Below are 23131 nucleotides of genomic sequence, written 5' to 3' on the forward strand. Positions count from 1 at the left end.
GAAAATAGTGAAAAACAATGAAACAAAAATGCTCAAAATGAGAAACATGAAATCTAGAAATCAGACATGCAACTATTAAATCCAAAGCTTTAAGACTACTTTTTTTATTTACTTACATGTTATAGGACAACCAAACTTCAAAGGAGCCTGCCCCTCAGAGCCAAAAAATTACATCTACAGTTGCTGTCAACTGGAAAGTGAGCATTTCTAGCTGTGTCTCCCTGAAATAATCCCAAACTGCCTGTTGTTCCAGGCTGTGCTCAGAATCGTCTCCTCCACAGAGCTGTGCTTACAGATCTCCTCTCCCCCACACTCCTGTAACGTCGCCTACTTGCCTACTGCTGAGGTGTCTGCACTACTGTTGTCCTGCAGGCGTGGGAGGTCAAGTCAGCATATGCAGGAAACAGAAGGCAAAGGAAAAAAACCCCAGAAACCCAAATCCAGATGCTATGCTTTTCGAGGCTGCACAGTTTCCTCAAACTAGCTTTTATTAGCAATAGCTACTGTGCATCTGGTGAGCAGTCCCAAATCATGGCTATGAAAACAGAAATAATTTTAATTCCTTTTACACACAATCACAAAAGCACATACAAAATAAGCCACCTAAACTTACTGTTAGGTTTGGGTTTTTTTTAATTCTACATCTATTGGAGAAATCAAAAGGGTCAGACAAAAAGCTCTGACAGTAATAGGCACCTTCCAACAGAAAGACAGCAATCAATTTCAAACCATTTGCAGAAATTGTAGAGCTGTCACAGACTCCTTTACAGCTGCAGTCCAAGTCAGACTGCCTCTGATTGCCGGGCTGTTTTCCCCCCTTGTACCTACAAAACTAGGACAGCCTCAGGTAATTTTTAGAATGACCCTAGCAGACCCACATGTCAACCCAAGAAGTGAACTGCAATACAGCATGGGCAGTTATTTCAGCAAATCATGCAAAAGCATAATAACTGCTGGATGTTGACAGATTTGATGCTGGAGAGAGAATAGGGAATAGACTGTTTTCTCCTCTTTTTTTGACCTTTAATTGCAGCCTGTAATTCAAAGCACTGAAGCAAATTTAGTGCATTCAGAGCAACAACTAGTGTACATAAATTGTTCTCTCTGTATTTAAGTCCTCCTCAACTCTCTCTCATTTTCTGGCATCTGGTATATTTGACACAGACGATCAGGATTGGCTTTGTTCTTCTGCTAAAGCAAAGCTGATGCCCCAGAATCTACTCCCCTCCAGCAGGAGGTCAGCCATATATTTCCACACAGTGCATGGGGGGCAGTTTATTCTTGTGTGGTTGCAAAGGCTTTTGGGAAGCATAAGCAGTGTGTTATACAGGATATAGATCATCTCTGTGGGAATCCCCTTGTGCAGCAGGAGATGGGCTGAAGACCCACAATCACGAGGCTTCTCCTTATTTTCTAGAGAAATGGCATAAACTCACCTATATTGGACTGAAGTAGGTTACAAAGTAATTCAAAAAGTAAGAGACGAATAGCTCCTCTCAGTATGTATGGTTAGAGGCACAATATATGTTCCCTGTTCCAGTCTTAGGAGTTTTTACATTCTGCCTCATCTCCACCAATTTTTCATACAACCAGTATGTTGTACGAGACAGTAATATATTCCAGAACGATAAAAACTCTAACTCCATTCCTGTTATGCAAGAGTGTAACACAAGTGTTACCACAAATTTGCTTGGAGATACAATCAACTCATCAAAAGAGTTTAAAAAAAAAACATTTCTGTTGTCAGAATGGCAGTGTCTGGTAAAATCACAGCCACCAACGTGAAAACACTACCCATGCTAGCTGTGGAAGGTTCCAAACAATATGCACTTGAGCTGGGCACAGGTTGCAATTTGTCTGACTCAGAGCAAAATGAACGAAAAATTGCTCTTCCTAGTGCAGTGCCTTTGAAGGTGGACACTAACTTTGTGCTTTCCTGCCTCAACCTCCAAAGTCCTGACAGAGAGAAGGTTTGAGCATCCGTTACTCCATCTGAAGTCAAACAGTAATTGCAGACACATAAAGGTTCTCCAAATTAGAGTGTGGGAATCACTCGCTCTCAAACACTGCACCTCTTCAAGTCTGCAGTCCAGTTTAAAATTACTGACATTAAATAAGTATTGCTGTGGTCAATACAATCTTAACAGCAAGCCCTGGAATTATCAGCAAAAAGAAAACACAAACCAAACTGAATCAATTAGAAAGCTGTAACAGCTTTAGTGTTCTCTGCAGAAACAGGGTTCAAGGAACACAGAAAGATAAATCTGATAATTCTCTACCTGTTTGCCATTTTCCCCTGTCAAACTGCTCTTGGAGATGCAGCAGCTGTGCTGTATCTTGCTGACTTGTCAGGGTGACCTCAAGATAATAAAACACTAAGTACAGTTAATATACATACAAAATTTTCCAAATTAGTGGAAAGAATTAACCCTAATTCTTTCCAACAAAATGCAGAGCATTAACACTACAACACTATCTTTTTCTTCATAAGGATTGTTATGTCCAACATGTTCTTACCCTGAAAGGTGGATCAGTCTTCTCCCTGTGTGGCACTTGGTCCAGAGTGCCATCAGTACTGCTCCTTTTCAAACTGGATGTGACATCAGGCACATTACTAAAATCTGCATTCGAAAGAAAACAAATAAATAAGTTAGAGGGTTACAGGACAGGAACAGGACAAGTATTTGCTCTTACCTGCAAATATTTTCAGTGTCTAGCAGAATTACAATAGGGGAAGAGAATCATAGAATCAATAAGGTTGGAAAAGACCTCTGAGACCATCAAATCCATGACCTAACACTACCATGTCAACTAGACCATGGCAATAAATGCCACACCCAGAAGGAACACAAATTTGCAGAAGAGGTCAAAGCAAGGAGCAACTATGCTTGGAAACTGCTTTCCAAACAGCAGCTGGACATCTGAGACTGCCTGAAGCAATGTGCGTATCTGATCTACCAAAGTAAACCTAACAGCTAAAAGCCGCTTTGAAGGAGCACTATCTGTAATCAGCACAGTCTGTGCTGAGAGAACCAGTGAAGATAATTAAATGCACTCCGCAGTTCTCCTTGGATGAGCACACCATTGTTTGAGACAACACAACTTAGTCCTGAATCCCTTAAAGCTTTAAGAAGAAAAGATAATTTTGCCCTGGAACAAAGACCACAGTTCATAATACTTCTTCTTACCAATAGTTTAGCAACTTTACTAAGTTTGGAGTCCATCTACATAGCAGCTGGCACAATGTAAATCCAGAGGCAGCGCTGCCCGGCTGTACTTACTGACAAACTGTACCTTTCAATTACATTTATGTGTAAACTCAAAATCTATCCAACAGTGGTGAAAATTCATATAAAAATTATGTTCTTTCTCTTTATGTTTCCTCAATTGGCTGCTTAAAAGCCAAAGAGATGTTTACATGGCAATTCTAACTAAAATTCTTAGAAGTGGAAATTTTTTTCTGCAGTACTCTCAATCCATGTAGTTGAAAATCATAAAGGAGCCACCAAAAAAAAAAAAAAAAAAAAGAGGATTTTAAGCAACCTAAGATGATAAAATAGAAATAAAAATAGAAAGTGAAAGTTGAGATTCTCATTTAATTACTGACACCAGCAACTGAGATGGTAATTAAAACAAATACCACCCATCTTGCAGTAAAATCATGACAGCTAGCAATAAAGAAATTGTGAAGGACAACAATCTATCTGCCTGGGTGTTGCTGTTGTCCTGTCCATGCAGAGCAGGACCAGCTCCTCTTGGCAAGAATTGACCAACATGGACTGAAGAAGGGAGGGAAATGGAAATTTCAGGCCCAAAAGAGTAGCTTGCAGCCCATGAAGAGACTTTCTGGGAAGAAAAAACATGGTAGACAGACTCCAAATGAAAGTCAGGGAAAGACATGCAAGTAACTCAGCATGATGTCATCCTGATACTTTGTTTTTCCATATGTTATTAAGGTGCCCAGGTCGAGCTCAATATCAAGACTGACACTTTCCACACAGATGCCAAAGACTTGACTACTCTCTCATTTCCCTATCTTTGCAGAACCAATGCCTCATGGCTTTTCTTCCCTCAAACTCTTTTTTTGAGGGAATTCTTTTATCTTTTCCTCCTGGAGTCATGTGTGGCTCCTGATATTTCAGAGCCTATATAACATGCAATACCCCAAGAATTACCACTTTTGCAGAAAAAACGCATTTTACACAATCCCACCAAACAACCATCGATTGTCTTTAAAACCTTAACATAGAGTCTGCCTTGTCTGTTTATTTTATTATGCTTTTACCTCTCGTCCTTCACCAGGCCTGAATAACTTTCTCCTTCCCTCTGGACTTTTAAAGTAATTTTGAGTCTCTCTTCCGTATATGAGTACACATGAATGCCTACTGACCTCCACTACTGTCACTCCTGGGTATACAAAAGGTAAGCCAACCCCTAAAACTTAAAGTGACTTTTAAGTAACATTTTCTTCAGGGTAAGGTGATGCAAAGGATATTTTTTCCTATTGTTTCCCAGTTGTGCTCTTTTTACTTGCCTTCTGGGTTTTAATGCCCTTCTCCCCCATACCTCCAAGCAACATGCACCTGAGAGAGATTTTACTGTAGCATAAAGGATCTAGAGTTTGATCTCAGGTAGCTAGCTAATAAGAAAAAAACCCTATGTCCTTTCCCCGATTTTACAAAGTGACCATTAAACACATTTGTCCTTTACAAAGCAGTAAAACTAACATACACGAGCAATCAGGAGAAAGCATAAATGTGGGAAGAGTAAAATAGGGTAAAATGATCATCAGACAACATAAACAGAAGAAATCAGGATAACACACTGAAAGTAGGCAAACAGAATATTGTATTGCTTTGTCCAGATGACCCGCCTTTTTTTCCTCCCTTCACTCTCATCTTTGTTTTTGCTTTGTAATCTACAGGACTGGCAGATGTAGGTCTACATAGTCTTGCCCATTTTTATAGCATTTGCTGTTGGCAGAACGAGTTACTGATGATGGGGAACCAACAGTAAATGTTATTTTAAATGGCAAAAGTTAAAAAAGTTACACGTAAAGGATCCAAAGTGAAAAAAGACATCCTGCTGCACATTGTATGCAGAACTAACAGGGGGAGGGAAGGAAGGAAGGAAGGAAGGAAGGATGTATGGCTTGTTGTTCAGTTTAGCATCCATATCCTGTCTCTTCTTCCTTCTTTTGCAGTAGAAGGAGACTTCATTTGGATCTGCTCCTACAAACCACTCCCAAAGAGCACAGAAGCATCATGATAGCTGAATAACTAAAAAAAAAAATCAAGGGGGAAATACTAAAATATTAGTATTACCTTAGAGAATGAGAAATTTCAAATGCAAAGCCTAAGGACATAATCATAGGAACAAGTTTAATATTTAAATTCTTTCTACTTCTAGTACTAAGTGGAAGGGAGTAAGAAAGCCAACCCCTACAAAATGTATTGTCTTTAAACATTCAAATTTGGATTTAACTCTACAATGGAATTCATATTATCAAAGATGTTCACCAATAATAATATGAAACTGTTATCTTAGAGGCTGGGTAACCAGTATTCTTTCAGGTAAAACTGGCAACAAAACTGTAGAGAATATCCACAGAATTAAGAAAAATGTTATCATACAAGCACAAATTTGTTCCACTATATAACATTCTAGATCTTTGCTGGGAATGAGCAAACAAAAGTATGCAAGGAGATACATATTCCTAAAAATCATCCAAATTCAAGGTCAAATCAGCACTTCCTGGCTTTTTTTTTTTAAATTATTATTATTTTAAAAAGGGCCACAAACTATCTTTGATGTCACAACAGCAAATGCTATAAAAATGGGCAAAATTACATCTGTCTACTTATAGCAACCATGGACTACTTTGCTGGAAACATTGCTTGAGAAGTTTTCCAGTATAGTAAATGGTGAGTATATTGTGACTAAATCTGCCCATGCAGCTCCATTACAGTAGTACATTTGATTTATTCTACTGACATACTTGTGATAAACCTGTCTAGAAGAAAAATGGGACTGATAATGATGAGTTAAACCAAACATGGTTTAAATTTTTTAACATATTTTTTTCTCTGCTGCAGTACACCTCTCTGTCCTGTTTACACACACACACATTCATGTTTGGTGAATTAAAATGTCTACCACTTCCATCTGGGATACAGGAACCTCTTAGGTAGATTCTTTCTTCTGGTCTAGCAAATACAAGTGTCTCCAGATGCTAAAATACCAAGTCAGTGTGGTGGTTTGACTCTGGCTGGACACCAGGTGCTCACCAAAGCTGCTCTATCACCCCCTTCTTCATCTGGGTAGGGGAAAGAAATATAATGAAAGGTTCCTGGGTTGAGATAAAGACAGGGAGAGATCACTTAGCAGTCATGGGCAAAACAGATTTGACTTGGGAAAATTACTTTAATGTATTAATCAAATTGGAGTAGAATAATGAGAAATAAAACCAGTACTTAAATACACCTTCTCCCCATCCCTCCCTTCTTCCCAGGCTTAACTTTACTACCAGTTTTCTCTCCCTCCTCATCCTGAGCAGCATGGGGACAGGGAATGGGGGTTGTGGTCAGTTCATCACACAATGTCATTTCTGCCACTTCCTTCTCCTCATGGGAAGGACTCCACACTCTTCCCATGCTCCAGTGTTGGGTCATCCCATGGGAGACGGTCCTCCATGAACTTCTCCAGCATGACCCCTTCCCACAGGCTGCAGTTCTTCACAAACTGCTCCAGCATGGGTCCCTCCCATAGCGTGCAGTCCTTCAGGAACAAACTGCTCCAGGGTGGGTTCCCCATGTGGTCACAAGTGCTGCCAGCAAACCTGCTCCAGCGTGGGCTTTCCATGGAGTCACAGCTTCCTTCAGGCATCTACCTGCTCTGGCATGGAGTCCTCCCCACAGGCTGCAGGTGGATCTCTCCTCCACCTTGGACCTCCATGGGTTGCAGGGGAACAACGTGCCTCACCATGGTCTTCACTATGGGTTGCAGGGTCTGCTTCGACACCTGGAGCACTTCCCTTCCTTCTTCACTGACCTTGCTGTCTGCAGAGTTGTTTCTCTGGCACATTCTCACTCCTCTGTCCAGCCGCAATCATGCAAGATTTTTTTCCCCTTCTTAAATATGTTAATCCAGAGGAGCTACTGTTGCTGATGGGCTCAGCCTTGGCCAGTGTTGTCCCATATTGGAGACAGTGCCAGCCATTAGACACAGGGGAAGCTTCTAGAAGTTTCTCAGAGAAGCCATCTCTGTAGCCCCCTGCTACCAGAAATCTGCCACAAAAACCCAAAACAATCCACTTGTTCAAAACAAGAAGAGTAGCAACCTCAGACAAACACTAGATTCCCCAGAAAAGTAGAGGGGGAAAAAGCCATTATGTGAAAAGCTTAACTACATTGCATGAAATGCATAATAAACTTTTTTCTTGGTTTCTAGCAATGAACCACCAAGTACTAAGAATCCGCTCAGCACCTTTAGCTACCAAGAGTATCACCAAAGAATGCTACTACTCCTGTAATGCTGTGCCTTGCTGGCAGGCAGATCAGTTACTCACAATCATTCAAGACAAGTTATAATGTAACAACTAAAAACTGAAAGAAAGAATACTTCCTAAGTCATGCTCCTCGCTGCTCATCATTCAACTAAAAGTAGGCACAGAGCACACAGATGGGACAGTTGGTTAGAAATATCCAAGAGCTCTGTACGCCTAAGGGAATGTCTCTTTCCATGTTGATGCAGCGATACACGTACAAGTGGTGAATATGGAAGTTTTTCATGTGTTTGTGAGCAGTAAGGTACAATGGAAATGCATCCTCTAGCAGATGTGTGAGACAATAATAATCTGTGCTGCAATCCCAGCCAAGAAACCAAAGGAAATCAAGTAGAAAACATCAACATGGACCATCCGGCAATTCACTTACCATAAAGAAGCCATCAACAAATGCAAATGTCACTTATCTCTCTTTTCTGTTTAACTAATGAAGAAGCCTTAAATACTTTCTAGTTAGCAATGTTCTTACCAGTTTAGCTGCTCACTCCAAAGGCAGATTCATCATGAGGAGAGAGTAGGAACCAAGGATCCTGTTTCTTTTATAATTCTTTTTTCATAATGCATCAGAATTTGCTCTGTTTCAGACTTCTCTCACCGATTTAAAAAACGACAAATAACCATCACAAGCATGTCAAGTGTTATTAAATGTCAAGCACTGAGTAGGTAGTGTAACCACCCCTTTTATCAAACTATGGCAAGAGCGTGTGTTTCCACTTGCCACTCTAATGACAGTGATAAATTGAACCAAATATTCCTTCTACCTCTTCCAGGAGACGACAACACAAAAAAATTAAATGTACTCCATCTCTCACTCCAAGAGAAACTCCAAGATCACTGCAGGGCATCATTTTCACAGAATCACAGAATATGCTGGGTTGGAAGGGACCCACAAGGATAATTGAGTCCAACTCCTGGCCCTGCACAGGACCATCCCCAAGAGTCACACCATGTGCCTTAGAGTATCATCCAAACACTTCTGGAACTCTGTCAGGTTTGGTGCTGTGACCACTTCCCTGGGGAGCCTGTTCCAGCACCCAACCACTCTCTGGGTGAAGAACCTTTTTCTAATATCCAACCTAAACCTCCCCTGACACAGCTTCAGGCCATTCCCTTGGGTGCTGCAGTTCTGTGCATGACTTGATAACTATCCTCAGTGGTAGGAGAGAGAGGGAGAGGTAGATGAAGTCGCGTTTTGTCAGATTCAAGTGAGGAAACTGCACCTAGGTGTGTCTCAGCTAAAGTAAGATGACTGATTAACAGCTAGTAGCGGTGAGTCTTTCCTGGTATTCCTGACTTCACCTGCTCCACTTAATCACATCACCAAACATTCACTACAACAAATAGATAAAGACTCCAAGGGTCACGGTAAAGCTCATCCCATAGGACTTGGCTGAACCAGGCTGAAATCTGTCTGTAATCAACGGGGGTGAGTAAGGCAGGACAGCAGTTAATGACTAAAAATTGTCCATGTCTGAGGTGGGTGCAAGCCAATTTGCACTCACACAGCTCAGCAGAGAACTAAACTTTCTTTAGCTCTCAACATATAAAACCTGGCATATAAAATTCAAACTCAAGAACATGGATTTTAATAAATTATTCAACCAATGATGGGGAAAAGAGGATGAGGCTATACAGCTATGTTTAAAGAAGGAACATTGGAAACTACAGATCTACAACCCATGTAGTAACTTAAAGCTTTCACAATCAATTCAAGGAGAGAAAATTAAAAATGTGGAGATAAATGGAATATCATGTACATACAGTATGGCTAAGATGACTTTCTGGAAAACTTTGTCAAAAAAAGAAAAAGAAACAAGAAACCTTTATAATATCCCAAGGGAAGTTTTCAGGCAAAATGAAAAGGATAGGAATTAAAACAAGGCAAAACTGGCTATCAAGTAAGATAACAATAGATTGCTCTGAATGAACTTCTAGGCCTGGTAAATTAGATTGTAGATTCTGTCCAAGGTGACTTTGGGGACAAATTTTACTTTATATTTTCATTATTTGTCTCAGCAAATAAAGTACAATAGGAAGTACTCCAATTAAATACTCTAATCATCTGAAGTTAATATACAGCATTAATTAAGAGCATGACTGGAGATGTATAAAGGAAATGCAGGATGACCTTGAAGATGAAGCTGCAGTTCTAGAACGAAATCACATAGAACAAGGTTTCAGGGATCAGTAAGAACAATTCCTTCTATAATCTATGACTCATGAGTTGGAAACATGAGAGAAGAAAAGTGTGGAAGTGTGAAAAAGGGGTTAACAACAGGTACTTGGGAGCTAGAGCTACTTAAGCAATGGTCAAGGGCAGCAGATACTGATCAATCATAACACTGGCCAGGAATATGCCTAAGGTGACAATCAGAAGACTGGTTTTCAACCATTACATGAACAAATTTCTGGAACAGGCTTACCTGGGCGCAAAGAATGCAAACAGTCTACCCTATTTTAAAATCGAATAGGATAAATGTATCAACAGAGTTGTCCAAAGCCTTAACTAGCAGAGGATTGGACATGCCAAGCCTCAAAATCCCCTCCCATCCTAGGTTTGTCTATCACCAGCAATACCTGAACTTTCATAATAACTGTATATAAAGATCCACACAAAGAAGGTTTATTACTAAGAGAATATTTATATCACAAGTGCATGTGGGTGATAAGCCTTGACAGTTGTCCTACACCCCAGCTGCTTGCTGACTGTCTCAGATATTCATTAAGAACTCCAGTGGTTACACTGCCACAAACTAATCTTTTTCTTATTTGTAGTTCTCTGGCACTTGAAAGGGAAACAGGGCTCTCACTTCCTGTTCTCTCTGTTGCAGTTTTTAATGTGCAGTAGTTAAATGTTTCAGATATGGCAACACACACACATTGCTTCAAACAGTTATGATGGGCTTGGTCCAGTCTGTAGAAGACTGATACCCTGATCTCAGATCAGAGCAACTGACACCATTTTTAAACACTAGTATTGTCCAATGATTTCAGACAGATGTGGCAAAACAGCAATGAAGTGGGCATCATTTCTGGAATATTAATATGAATTTTCACTTAGAAAAAAAGTAGGATCAACAATTATAAGAACTGTAAGAGGTCCAGGCTGCCCACGAGGAAAAGATGAATTCAATATTTTCACTAATTCCCAACTGTTCTAGAAATTGCCAGTAAAACACAACACAGCCGATCTTCAGCATGTAGATATTCTCCCTCTCCCCCTTAAAGAGTTTCTATAACATGGCTGCATGGTTTAGCTGGAAATGAGATATTACATTTGGGTAATAAAGTTAAGGCAGGTGTATGGAAAGCTGCATTTTTCATTGTTGTGCAAATTCTCCAGACTGATCAGTTAATTATCATAAGCTTACAGTTCACATATTTTTCTAGCCAATATTACTACCAAGACAAAAGTAAACTTCCAAGAGAAGATAACAAATATTTCCAAAATCCCTGGTGCAAACAATACCAAAGTCTGAGCCAACTCTCAGAAAGGAACAAAGCTTTGGTGGTCTTAATGCCTTTAGACTTACTGAAAAACAGGGAGTGGTAGGTGAACCATTCCAGCATTGCCTGGAGAAGAGAATTATCAGTGTAGTGAGCTCTAAAAATGCTCCCTCAGAGACCAGCACTCATAGCTTCAGTTGAACAGTTCAACCTGGCAGGTAGCACACACACATGTGCTTATTTCTTTTGGTTCAACACAACTAAATATATTTCAGGTTTTCAACAGTATATTTACTCTTTTGTAATGAAGTAGAAAAAATAGGTCTGTAAGCATTTCCTTCTGTAGCCTTTTCCTTTCTGAAAGACAAGAAAGAGCTTTCAAAAAGTAACAGTTGATCCAAAGGAATTTATTGAATGACTTTCAAGAGACATTCTCACAGTCTCTGTTAAAGAAGGCATCCAAGTTTCACCAGAGATATGAAGGGTTCTGGGTTCACTAGTTCAGCTATGAATAACTTATATGTCTTGCTTACAAGGGTAAGACCTTTCAATTCTTTGGTTCATGTTATCCCCAGGATCAGCATGGAAAGGGCACCCAGCAGCTGGCATTTAGGACAGAGCCCACACTATTTCTACAGCCTTTTAGATTTCTGTCTAGATTGCAAAAAGCACATTAACAGTGGTAAGGAAGAAGAAAAGCAAGAGAAGATTCCATGGAAGATTCATTAACTGACTCACAATGGCCATTTGCACTGGAGAAATTGCTAGTAAGAGTGAGGAGTGTCTAGAAGATGAAGTGTGGGCATACAGCTAGGGAAGGTTTAGTAAAGCTGTGATACAGGAGGACACTGGAGTTGGTCCAGGGTTTCCATCATGAAGGCCCAGGTCAGGAAACATCAGGAGGTGTTTGGAGGCATAGAGTTCTTCAAGGCCTTCATAGAAAAGCAGTTTTTTTCCTTCAAACTCTCTTTTGCCAGAGAAGGATGATTAGAAATTTGGTGATACATCAGCTGAAGAAAAATTCAGAGTGCATAACACAGGAATAGTCCAGCTCAAGTCACACACGGAGAGCTTAATTTCCACCTAGGAAAAGTGGGCAAGCTATTCATCTATTTCTTTTGCATGTCATAGTAGCAAATAAATAAACAAACAAATCAATTTTTGGACTCATATCCTACTAGTACAAGCCTCAACATATGAAAAATGACTGCTACACATAGGGCTTATTCATGAAGAGATTTATGGTTTTTAGACCAAAAACTCTCCAGACAACTTCTGCACTAAGAAAACAGGTCTAAGGGAATGTGGGTAAGTTGCAGCTACAGATAAGAAATATCCATTGAAACAGACCATATCCTCTACCACTTCAAGCTGAAAGCCAAAGCAATTTGATTCATTTTTTATCTTCACTGAGGTTTTCTGTGAATCTGGGCAAGAGACTGAGGTACAATAGACCCCAACTGCAGATTCTTATTAATCTCCAGTTAAGTTTTCCAGGTTTAAATGAATGTTCACGTTAGATCAATTAATGGAATTTATGTAAGTTTTAAACTATTGCACAGTACCAGTCCATTTTTTTCCCCATAGTTGGAACTCACAGGCAAATATTAGTACTTAAGCAGTCACACTCCAACATTGGAGTAAATTCAAAATTATGTGGTTAATTGTACAGGGGTTTACAGCCTTCATGCTGCTTTAACCAACTGTTAAAAAGATACTGAAATACTAAATTTATTATCATTTCAAAAACCCTTCCTCTTCAGATAACAACTAGCTCAAATTCTCATTGCTAAATTAATATGACTAGAGCCTACTAGTACGAGCAACTTCAGTTTCTAGAAAACTAAACATGTTAGAGAAACACAAATAAAATTAACTAAATTCAGTGATTCAGGAATTATTAAATCTCTGAGAGATATTTTGGCTTTTATCACTTGTTGGTGTTCTGGGTGTTTTGTAATGTATTTTGGGACTGGCTGGAAAGTATGTTCTCAGCTTATCTTCAAGGCTGTAAAAACTGACTTTGGCATAGCTAGAAACTCATTCAGGAATTCGTTCAAGCTGTTAAATCTGGAAAGAAAATTAGCATACAGCTGTCATAACATCAGACTTCCTAGATAGGATTCTTAAACATAGAATTACTAGATGCCTGTCACTAACAAGACTAATTGTTACCAAACAAGACATGCAATTACAGACCAGACAAGAATGTTCCCTTCATGGCCCCTCATCCATATGTTTTGGCTTCAGGGAGCAAACCCTGAAATATAAGAAGGCACTTTACATGCTTCCTAATGTCCAAACAACGAGGCTGCTTCTTTTTGCATATGTGATACTGCCTAGACAAAGAGAAAGTCATATTTTGGGCTAGGATCTGAAATGTTCAAGCAGGACAAATCTTTATCCACTGTTCTTACCCTTCAGGGAGGAAAGTGACACTTCTTCAAACATTCTATAATTTTAAGTATAGAAAAAGCCAGTATGTTCGTGCAAATATTCTTGTGTCGTACAGCTTGCTTAGGACATGTTGAGCCACATGCTGAACAGTGGCTTAGCTCCAGTCAGCCACCTACATGTGCAAATTTGACTTTCTGTAGGCTGCTTTATACTTCCTTTTTTTTTATTATTATTATTCTCCCCTCCCCTGAATATCTACAGAAACATCCATTTTGAAGCTGGAGCAGAGTCCTTTAGATTCTTTGGAAGTTCCTTTGTCCATCAACTGCTCATAGTGAGGCAAAGTAATTTGACTCACTGGCTAATTCAGGAATCAATAGGAGATACAAATTAGCAACATAATAGGAAATATCTGCCTGTACTTCTGTAGCAATGCCAGATTAGCCCCTGCATCTCAGCAGTATGTTTTTACAGGGTTATTTAACATTCTAAACTTTGTCTAAGTATCTGCCAGTCAGACAGCTGTTTAGGCTTTTCAGTTTTAAGATTAACAATTCACACTAGCTTCTCCAATTTTTAACTAAATGCATTTGTTTCCTAACAAATGCCTTCTTGCATACAGCCTCACTGGAGGCCAGTGTTAGCCATAGCTAGTGCATCACCCTTCTATTCCAGTTCAACAACTGGAGATGTGTGGCTGCAGTACAAAGGACAAAGACACAGCAGAACCCATGTTAGGTCACCATTTAAAAGTCAGCAAAGGCTACAACCTACTGCTGCCACTACGTCTTCCAGGCTGCTACTGCTAGACAGCTCCTAGTGCAGGATTGTTCATGTGTGATGTCTTTCACCACTGTCAGAGGTCATTTGCACTGAGAAGAGTTGGAAAGCTAATGGAGCTAGACTTGCCCAGGTTTCAAGTGTACCGCCCTAGTGGTACATTTGCTTCTCCATCTCAGATTCATATTAATGAAAACAGAAAGGAAAAAGGGGAAAAAAGAGTTACTTAATAGTTTAGCAAGAATGTGTGGCTAGCTTAGGCAGCTTTTATAATTACTCAACCTGCCTTTCCTCTGTGAAACACAGGACATCCACTGTTTGATGTGTTTCAAATCATGCCTAAGGCACTAGTCTATATGTGGACGTCTCTAACTTTATCACAATTAATAAATCTTTTTGCTATCCATATTGTTACTCTACAGAATTCAGTAGAAAGGGTAATACGATGATTTCTGCCTACATATCACTGAGCCAGAAGATGCAGCTATACAGGGTTTAATGAAGTTTACACCAGGAAAAGAAAAACAATTTGGCCCGCTGACTTCACAGGGATTAAATCATAGCAGCATTTAGCAAAGCAGAACAGAATGCTCTGTCAGTAGAAAAGAACAATGAAGAGCATTTAAGACTGTCCCATTTTATAGCACAAGCAATCTTTTAATTTGCAATACACACATCTAGCAGAAAGCCAAAGGGACAGTTTAGCAGCAGCAAGAGTTCATTAAACCACCACTCTTGGGAAACATTTGTATTGCAAAACATGCATAGGCAACAAGTGCTCCTGTGGATTCAGCTTCTGAAGAGACAAATGCTTTCTCTGAATTAACCTCTACACTGCTACAGTCCCATGTATTGTCACAGGCCAGACCTAGTCTTTTCCCAGGGATTAACAAGAGGGCAGAACAAAGACACTTGTGTTAACAGCACACAAACAGCTGGAGCAGGAGCCAACCTACCACAGCTGTCCAAGATTACTGTCAACACACGCCTCACCTCTTAACCTTGCTCTGATGAGTATGTTCTATCACATCTATGTGGCTTCCTGCTGAATTGGTTAATAACTAAAAAAAGAAAACCCAGCAGAGTCATCTAACTTCAGGCAGATAAGCAGTCATGCTGCATAGACAACTATGTATCTACGTTAAAGAGAGGCACTAATATGTTGCCTCACACCACACAAAACCATCAGATAGTTGGTATTAGATTCAGTAGGCAAAAAGTAGCAATGTATGCAGACCTGCACAATTAACACAGATCAGGGCCCATATCTAACAGGATTGTGAGTGTCCTTAGGACTCGGGAAGCTAAGAAGCAATATTTAGCTTTTGTGAGCTCAAAAGAATTTCTTGTGAAAGAATAAAAACAGATTTCTTTTATTACACTCACATGAAGCACAATGAGGGACGTGCCCTATCGCATGATGAAGAGAATTTAAATGTTGAAACAGCAGCTAGACAAACAGGACCTGATTTGGCAGAACTAAAAGTAGAAGTTATTTTAGAAATGCTTTTCAGTTAAGTTTTAGTTTTACTTTTGTTTACAAAATGCTTTTAACATTACATTAAAGACGTTTCTGAAAAACTATAGGCAAACAGCAATAAGCAGAGTGGTCTGAGTCAGTGCTCCAGGCACAGCCCCCAACTGTCTGAGGCTAGAGACCAGCTTAGTGTTACATCCTCCTGACTTTCTCTCTTCTCTTAAGTGGTACACACAGAGGATGTAGGGACTGCTACCTGGAAAGGCGTGCACAGTGACTTGCAGAGAACCAGCTGGCAGAGCTGACCTCTGTCTTTCTTTTCCTCCCTTAACTCAGTGGTATCTGATGAAGCTGAATGGAGTTTTCTGAAGAAGCAGTGAGTTGCAGTTATGCTTTACAGAGGCACCTAAGCCACCCAGAAAATTGCCTTTGAAACAGAAGGTACCTTGGAATTGAATCCAAACCAGTTATTATTAAGAATATATTTTTTAAAATAATTTAGTCATATCAAAATTAAACTTGGGGACAACTTATGTGCTTTGCTTCTGTGTGTGTTTACTATGATTAAAATCAGAAGCTGCTCAAGTCTTGGTAAACAGAAGAGCTACTTTTCCATGTGAGGATTCAAACCACTGATCCTCCTCCTGAAGCAGTGGCACTTTGCAAAAGTATTTCAATGTTTAGCAGAGCAGGAGCTGAAATGTAATTGCTCCTCTCCAGCACATAGCCCAGCCACTTGCCCAACAGCACAAAGCCTGACTCTCTCTCCCTGACTCCAGCCATGCCTTATAGAGCATGAAATAGCTTCATCGGGAGTGACTCAAACTGGCATGTCCCAGACTACATCGCTGCACAAGGATTAGTGCAAGAGGAGGGAAAGCAGAGGGCAAAATCCATGCTCCAAAATGGCTAGAGAGGTGCTCTGTGGGTAGGTCAACTGAAGGAGAGCTTGTTGCCTCTGAGAGTAACTCTCCTTACGACCAGCTCTCCCCCAGCACCTGCCTACTCCCCGCTCCTCCTCCTTACCTGGCTCTGGGCCCTTGTCAGGACTCTGTACCCATCATGTCAACTCCCTGAGTTTGCAGGGGCTGGGGTAGGGGAGAAAGATTTCTCCTTAATTAGCTTCAAGGGCCCCAGCAAGTGCTGCTATCAGCACAGGGGTGGGAGGAGTGCTGTGGGGCTGAAAGGAAGGCTAGAGGAAGAGAAGGAGGAGCAAGCCTTTTCCTGGTAAGTAGCACCCAAGCCTTCTTCACTGCTCCTGGGACTACACCTCTAGAAAGGTGGGCCAGATAGGAACCCAGACCCTACCGCACAGATGAGGAGTACAACATGGAGCACAGGAACAACTATGTTAATTTATTTTTTTCTTTTTTTTTTTTTTTTAATTGTTTCTTTCCCATTTAGCTTTCTAGCCCTCCCAGATGAAAGTGTTTCATCATGGAACTGCCATCCCCCACCTTTTTTTTTTTTTTTGCTTTTAATCACAGAGTTCTATTTACAAATTAGTGTTGATTTCAACAGTGTCAGCTAACCAAAATGACAGCTTTTTTTGGCAAAAACACATTTGCCAAGTTGAAAAAAACCCCATCCAACTCTGACAGCAACTTGCATTCTGCAATGGGTTTTCACACCTACTAATGCTTCTACCTCCTGCCTCAGCACTCCATAGATATACCATAAACCCACACAGCATTGCCCTAAATATATAGTTATCAATTCATGTGCCCTCTCTGTTGTTTATTCCTCAGATACCCATGCCATCTTAAAATGAGGCATTTTTTCCTCCACAACTGTAAGAATTCCAGTCCAATTCCCTCATTTTTTAATTCTACTTAAATATTTTTTAATTTCCTTAGCACTGGAGCTTGAAGCAAATTTAGTTGCTCTGTTATTTGGGTTTCCACATTTATAGGTGCATTTTTTAAAAGTATTTCATCTCATTTCTTTTCCAGGATAAGCTCATGATTAGCCAAGCAGCTAAGCAGCAAGAACATAGCATTGCCATGCGGTAGATCAAATGACACAACCACAGCAGGTCCAAAATACAGCTACAAGGGTATAACAACCTCTTGGAGAAAATGAATCACTCTCAGAAAATTCCCTGGGAACGATTTTCAGGAGTGGCAGAGTTAGTGGCTTTGGAGAAAGTCAATCACTTCCCTTCTGTACAGTAAAGGTTGCCAAAGTTTGCCACAAGGTATAACTTGATATCCTCAACATAGCAGAATATGTAGAAAAAGGCACTCACCAGAGTTAGCTGAGCAGCTACAAAACTGTAAACAAATGTGGACAAACTATTACCGCCCAGGTTATATGAAGCCAGTGATTTAAAGTAAATTCTGTTTTGCTTCTGTCTGGTGGTCATCACTAAGTGCTAGGCAGGGCATTACTGTTTGACTTTGTGCTGAAAATTTCCATTTTCTAAGCACTTGTTAATTTTAGCACATTAATCCTCACAGTACTCTAGAAAGACAGAGTAAATTTTATAAAAACAGGGAGGCAACAGCAGAAGGTTTTCAACTCTTTGTACCTTGAGCCAAATTGTGCTTGATTTTTGAAAGAGGTCTCCTCTGCTAGCACCAGCTGACTTTCAAAGGCGCTGCTTTGGAAGAACAGACTCAACATGGACAAGCAAACATTAGAAATTATATTTGAAAAGTGCGGTCTTAAGAGTGACCCACTCAACTCTACCAAAGGAGACAGAGCAGTATTAAACAGGATAACCAGGGGATCGGGTCCAGCCAGCATGGGTTTAGGAAAGGTATATCCTGCTTGACCAACTTGATCTCTTTTTATAACAGATGACCCACCTAGTGGATGAGGGGAAGGCTGTGGATATTGTCTACCAGGACTTCAGTAAAGCCTTTGAGATTGTCTCTCAGATGATTCTCCTGGAGAAACTGGCTGCTTTTGGCTTGGACAGGTGCACTCCTTGCCGGGTAAAAAACTGGCTGGATGGTTGAGCCCAGAGAGTGGTGGTGAAAAGAGTTACATCCAGCTGGCAGCAGGTCATGAGTGGTGTTCCCCAGGACTCAGTGTTGGACCCAGTCCTGTTTAATATCTTCATCAATGATCTGGATGCACACTACCAGTCAATTTGCAGGCGACAATAGGTTGGGCAGGAGTGTTGATCTGCTGAAGGAAGGCTCTGCAGAGGGATCTGGACAGGCTGGATCAACAGGCTGAGGCCAACTGTATGAGTTTCAAAAGGTGAAGTGCTGGGTCCTGCACCTGGTTCACAACAACCACATACATCACTACAGGCTTGGGGAAGAGTGGCTGGAAAGTGGGCTGGGGAAGAGGACCTGGTTGACAGCCAGCTGAACATAAGCCAGCAGTGTGCCCAGGTGGCCAAGAAAGACATCCCAGCCTGTATCAGGAATAGTGTGGCCAGCAGGACCAGGGCAGTGGTTGTGCCTCTGTACTCAGCACTCAAGGCCTCACCTCGAGTCCTGTGCCCAGTTCTGGGCCACTCACTTCAAGAAAGACATTGAGATCCTGGAGTGTGTCCAGAGAAGGGCAACAGAGCTGGAGAAGGGTCTAGAAAGTAAGTCATATGAGGAGTAGCTGAGGGAGCTGGGGTTGTTTAGCCTGGAGAAAAGGAGGCTCAGGGTTGATCTTATCGCTCTCTACAACTACCTAAAAGGAGAGTGTAGCAAGGTGGGGATCAGCCTCTTCCCCCAGGGAATTAGTGACAGGACAAGAGGAAATGGCCTCAAGCTGCACCAGAGGAGGTTCAGGTTGAACATCAGTAAGAATTTCTTCACTGAAAGGGTGGTTGAGCATTGTAATGGGCTGCCCAGGAAGTGGTGGAATCACCATCCCGGAGGGTGTTCAAGAAATGACTGGACATGGCACTGAGTGCTATGGTTTAGTTGACGTGGTGGTGTTCGGTCAGAGGCTGGACTCAATGACCTCTAAGGTCTTTTCCAAGCTTAATGATTCTACGATTTCATAAAGACTGGATATGAATTTAAGAGTTCCTAGCCTCCAAATCCCTGCTTGGATCATTAAATGCCCCCTCTGCTTATCTAAAATCTTATTCAATTCCTGAGTGAGTAACAGGACACAGAACAGTTAAACCCTTTATGATTATCTATTAATTCAAAGTAATGCCATTTTTTTCTGTTTCCATTTGAACTTGATCAGGTGATCAGACACTAAGCACTGAATTCAATAAACATAAAAATTCTTCTCATGAAGCTTAATTTAGAACTATTTGTTCTCTTTGAGAAGAAAATAAATCTTTCTTAACTGCTTTTAAGCAGAAAAGCAAATATACTATGTCCCTTTATCTACTAGTGCTTAAAGTATAATATATACTCCAGTAATTTCCTATTATAATGGAATATTTGCACAGGTTGCAAATTTATCCCGGAGGAATGAGGAATCTAGTGAATGGACACATACATTTATTACACTGAATACTCCAGGTAGTGCTGGTCTATGATATCAAGCCAATAAGCTGGATGATAGCCCTGGTATAATTGTGTAATTAATTAGCTTTATCATAATTTTTGGTTTATGACACTAACTTTTATGTGCCACTAGTCAATTTAATGGCATTTTAAATTGAAATAAGGCCCCTGAGAGAGATGCTACTTACTGAATCCCAAATTTTGTATTCAGTTTTCTTTTAATTTCAAAAGATGACCTAATAAAATTTCTTTATAATTAAATCGATTCTAGGAACTTCTCCTATGTGATTCTTTCTCTTCTTCCATTTTTAATTACAAAAAAAATTCCAATCAGAAAACACTTGCCACCGTAATTATACATAAAAATCAGCGATCCCTTTTTGTACCTCTTGCTGTTCCCCTCACACAGCAGTGCATCCTGGCTAGCTTTCCTGCAGAATTTTACTAGCATCCTCCAGAGGTACAATGAGGAAACTGCACCTTTCAAAGTGAGAAACTAGTTAAATTTCCTTCTATCTTGTTTGAAAAATAGTTAAGACGTGGGAAGAAAGGTAAGCAAAACCCCATGTACTTTCTATTTTAGGCAGACATTTGCAAGCATTCCGGTATCAGAAGTTGTAGTTCTCCAGCAAAGTATGATCAGCTAAAGGAAGGGAAGGGTGACCAGGGCTCACCTCTACCCAACATGGCAGAGCCCCCCTACATGCCACCTCCTATTTCCAGCCAAAAAGGCAACCCAAAAGTGAGCATCGGCCCTTCCTTGGGGCCAAGGGGTTGTGATGTCATCCAGGAGCAGTTCTTACCAGATAGGCACCTTCCCTGCCTGGTGCCCATCATACAGAAACCCATGAGGATCACATCCCGACGCAACACTGTTAGGATACATCCTCCATTCAATGCTTAATACAGTGGTTACATTGAATAAGAAATATGAGCAAGACAAGCCCTATAAAAGCTGTTTTCATGGGCTTTATCCTACACAGTGGGCAGCTGCACCCAACAGGAACACTGGGTGGGAGCAGAGCTAAATGACTCCTTTCTGAGGTGATGACGATTCTTGCATTGAAGGTACCCTTAATGTATGTGCTACTTTACCACATGGTAAACACAGAACAATACTCCACCTCTGAAAGTCATCACAACATTTCAACCACTGGTGCCTGTGAAATGGATATGTTGGAGGCACCCAAGATGACACAGAACAGTTAAGAGAGCACTTGATAATACCGGATGGTGCAGCCAAACAGATTAAAATACTATCCTTTCCCTGCAGACATAATCATATTCTGTTCCACTTCTACTCCCTAGAAAATAATAAAATAACAGACAGATATTGATCATAAATGGAACTTCAACAGTTTATACTTGTGTTTCTAAGGCAAGTGTATAATTTTAAACATAACTGAGTTTTAAAAAACAGTGATATTGGAAGTGAAATGAAAGTAATGGAATTATTGTCAACCTCTTACCATTTGCTGTGTTCTTTTTGAAGTTATCTAGAAACTCTTCCAGGAGCTGTGACTGGTTTGGAGGGGGCAACAAACTCTTTGGATCCCGGGAAATGTCACCATCTGACCAGGATACACATAAGGGTTGCTGGGTCATTCTCACTGTGAGCATTACACTTCTCTGTGAAAACAGCAACTCCATTTGCCCGAGGTTAAGAACAGACACAGCCTCTCCATTTATGCTCAGGATTTCATTGCCTACTCGGAGCCCTGGGAGTATGTGAAAGCAGAGAAGGAAAATAAAAAAAGAGGTAATATAAAACATAAAGGGTCACAAACCAAACCTTATGGTGATTCACCTTTTACTTTTTTGGTTTGAATTCAAACAGCCTAATCCTACAACAAGTCTATTAGAATCAATGGGAGCTTTATTTGTGCTATAATTATATAGATTGACTTCATGCTTACTTTGATAGGTGTTACACATACTACAGCAAGTGAGTTGTTTCTGTTTAAAGATGTTAGAGAAATGGGTGGGTGGGAAAGCAACACAGTTTTCAAAAAGATTAGAATAGAGCCACCTCTCACAACCAGATACCAGTATACAGCACCATACCACATATTTCATTATCTGGGAATAGCACGACATTAGTCATGCAGATCAAATTATTTATGCAAAACTGGAACAACAAAGGATGGAGTTTTATCAGCTTTTATATAAATCTAAACAGTGGCAAATGCTGTCTTTCAAGGTCAGCAACAACTAAGTAGACATCACCATCAAGCAGCAAATTAATATCTCTGTCTCCATTTCTCTGGGTTTGTTTTTCAGAGAGCAGAACTTAGGTGATCCTCAAATGTGCTGATGAAGAGAAGCACAATTTCTGAGCAGTGCCGTGGAGAAGCTATTCACAGAAATTTATGCAGAAAACTACTGGGGGGAGAAAGGCTACCTTTCCTTGCCAGAAAAGGTGGAAGTGATGGGTCATAGAAACTGATCAAGCCCATGAGGTTCCCTAGTGTGAGACGAACTCTTTCTCCAGTCTGTTCCTCTGCACAAAAGTACTTGGTTGGATGACTGAATACAGACTTTGTCTCCAAGGCTGAACAAGAACTCTCTCCACTATATTGAAAGGATAGTTTAGTTACACTGTGTACACTATTTTTCCTGTATCACATATTTCCAATGGTCTTCAGGAAAGAAAATGGTGAACAGCAAAGCCAAGAACTGTTTCAGATAGCATTACTAAACCTTCTTTAAGTTTTTGGACTTAAAAAAGATAATGAAGAACAGTTTTAAACACAACTGTGATACAGTACCTTCCTTGTATGCCAGTCCATCAGGGAGTACATCACTTACAAAGATATGGGTGAGATGCTCATTTTCAGCAACTTGTGCTGTGACAGCAAAGCCTGAAATAAAAGAGGTTTTAATCAAATAAACTTCCTTGGGAACATTTCCCTTTTATTTTGTGTATTTAGTAGACTCTATACAAGAAGGAGGGTACTTCTTGCGAGAACACACCCACAGAGCATACAGAAATTATTACATTGTTTCCCAGTCATTATTAGGCCTGTTAAAATTAATAGGACTTTTCAA

At 40.4% G+C, this 23131-nt stretch overlaps 1 protein-coding gene across 12 annotated transcripts in view; it reads right to left on the reverse strand.

Moving 5' to 3' along the window:
* The window catches only part of TIAM2 (TIAM Rac1 associated GEF 2), a 171229-nt gene that overhangs the window by 29273 nt on the left and 118825 nt on the right, over window positions 1-23131 (reverse strand). For 11 of the 12 annotated variants that reach the window (XM_051801665.1, XM_051801667.1, XM_051801674.1 and 8 more), the window contains 3 exons: window positions 22852-22944; window positions 21553-21801; window positions 2518-2621 (listed from right to left, as the gene is read on the reverse strand). In XM_051801665.1, coding sequence (XP_051657625.1) covers window positions 2518-2621; window positions 21553-21801; window positions 22852-22944 — 446 coding nt within the window. The other variant, XM_051801675.1, reaches the window with a different exon arrangement.

This window comes from Manacus candei, unplaced genomic scaffold, assembly GCF_025592945.1.
Source record: "Manacus candei isolate 608988 ecotype Guabito, Panama unplaced genomic scaffold, ASM2559294v1 h1tg000052l, whole genome shotgun sequence".
NCBI lineage: Eukaryota > Metazoa > Chordata > Aves > Passeriformes > Pipridae > Manacus > Manacus candei.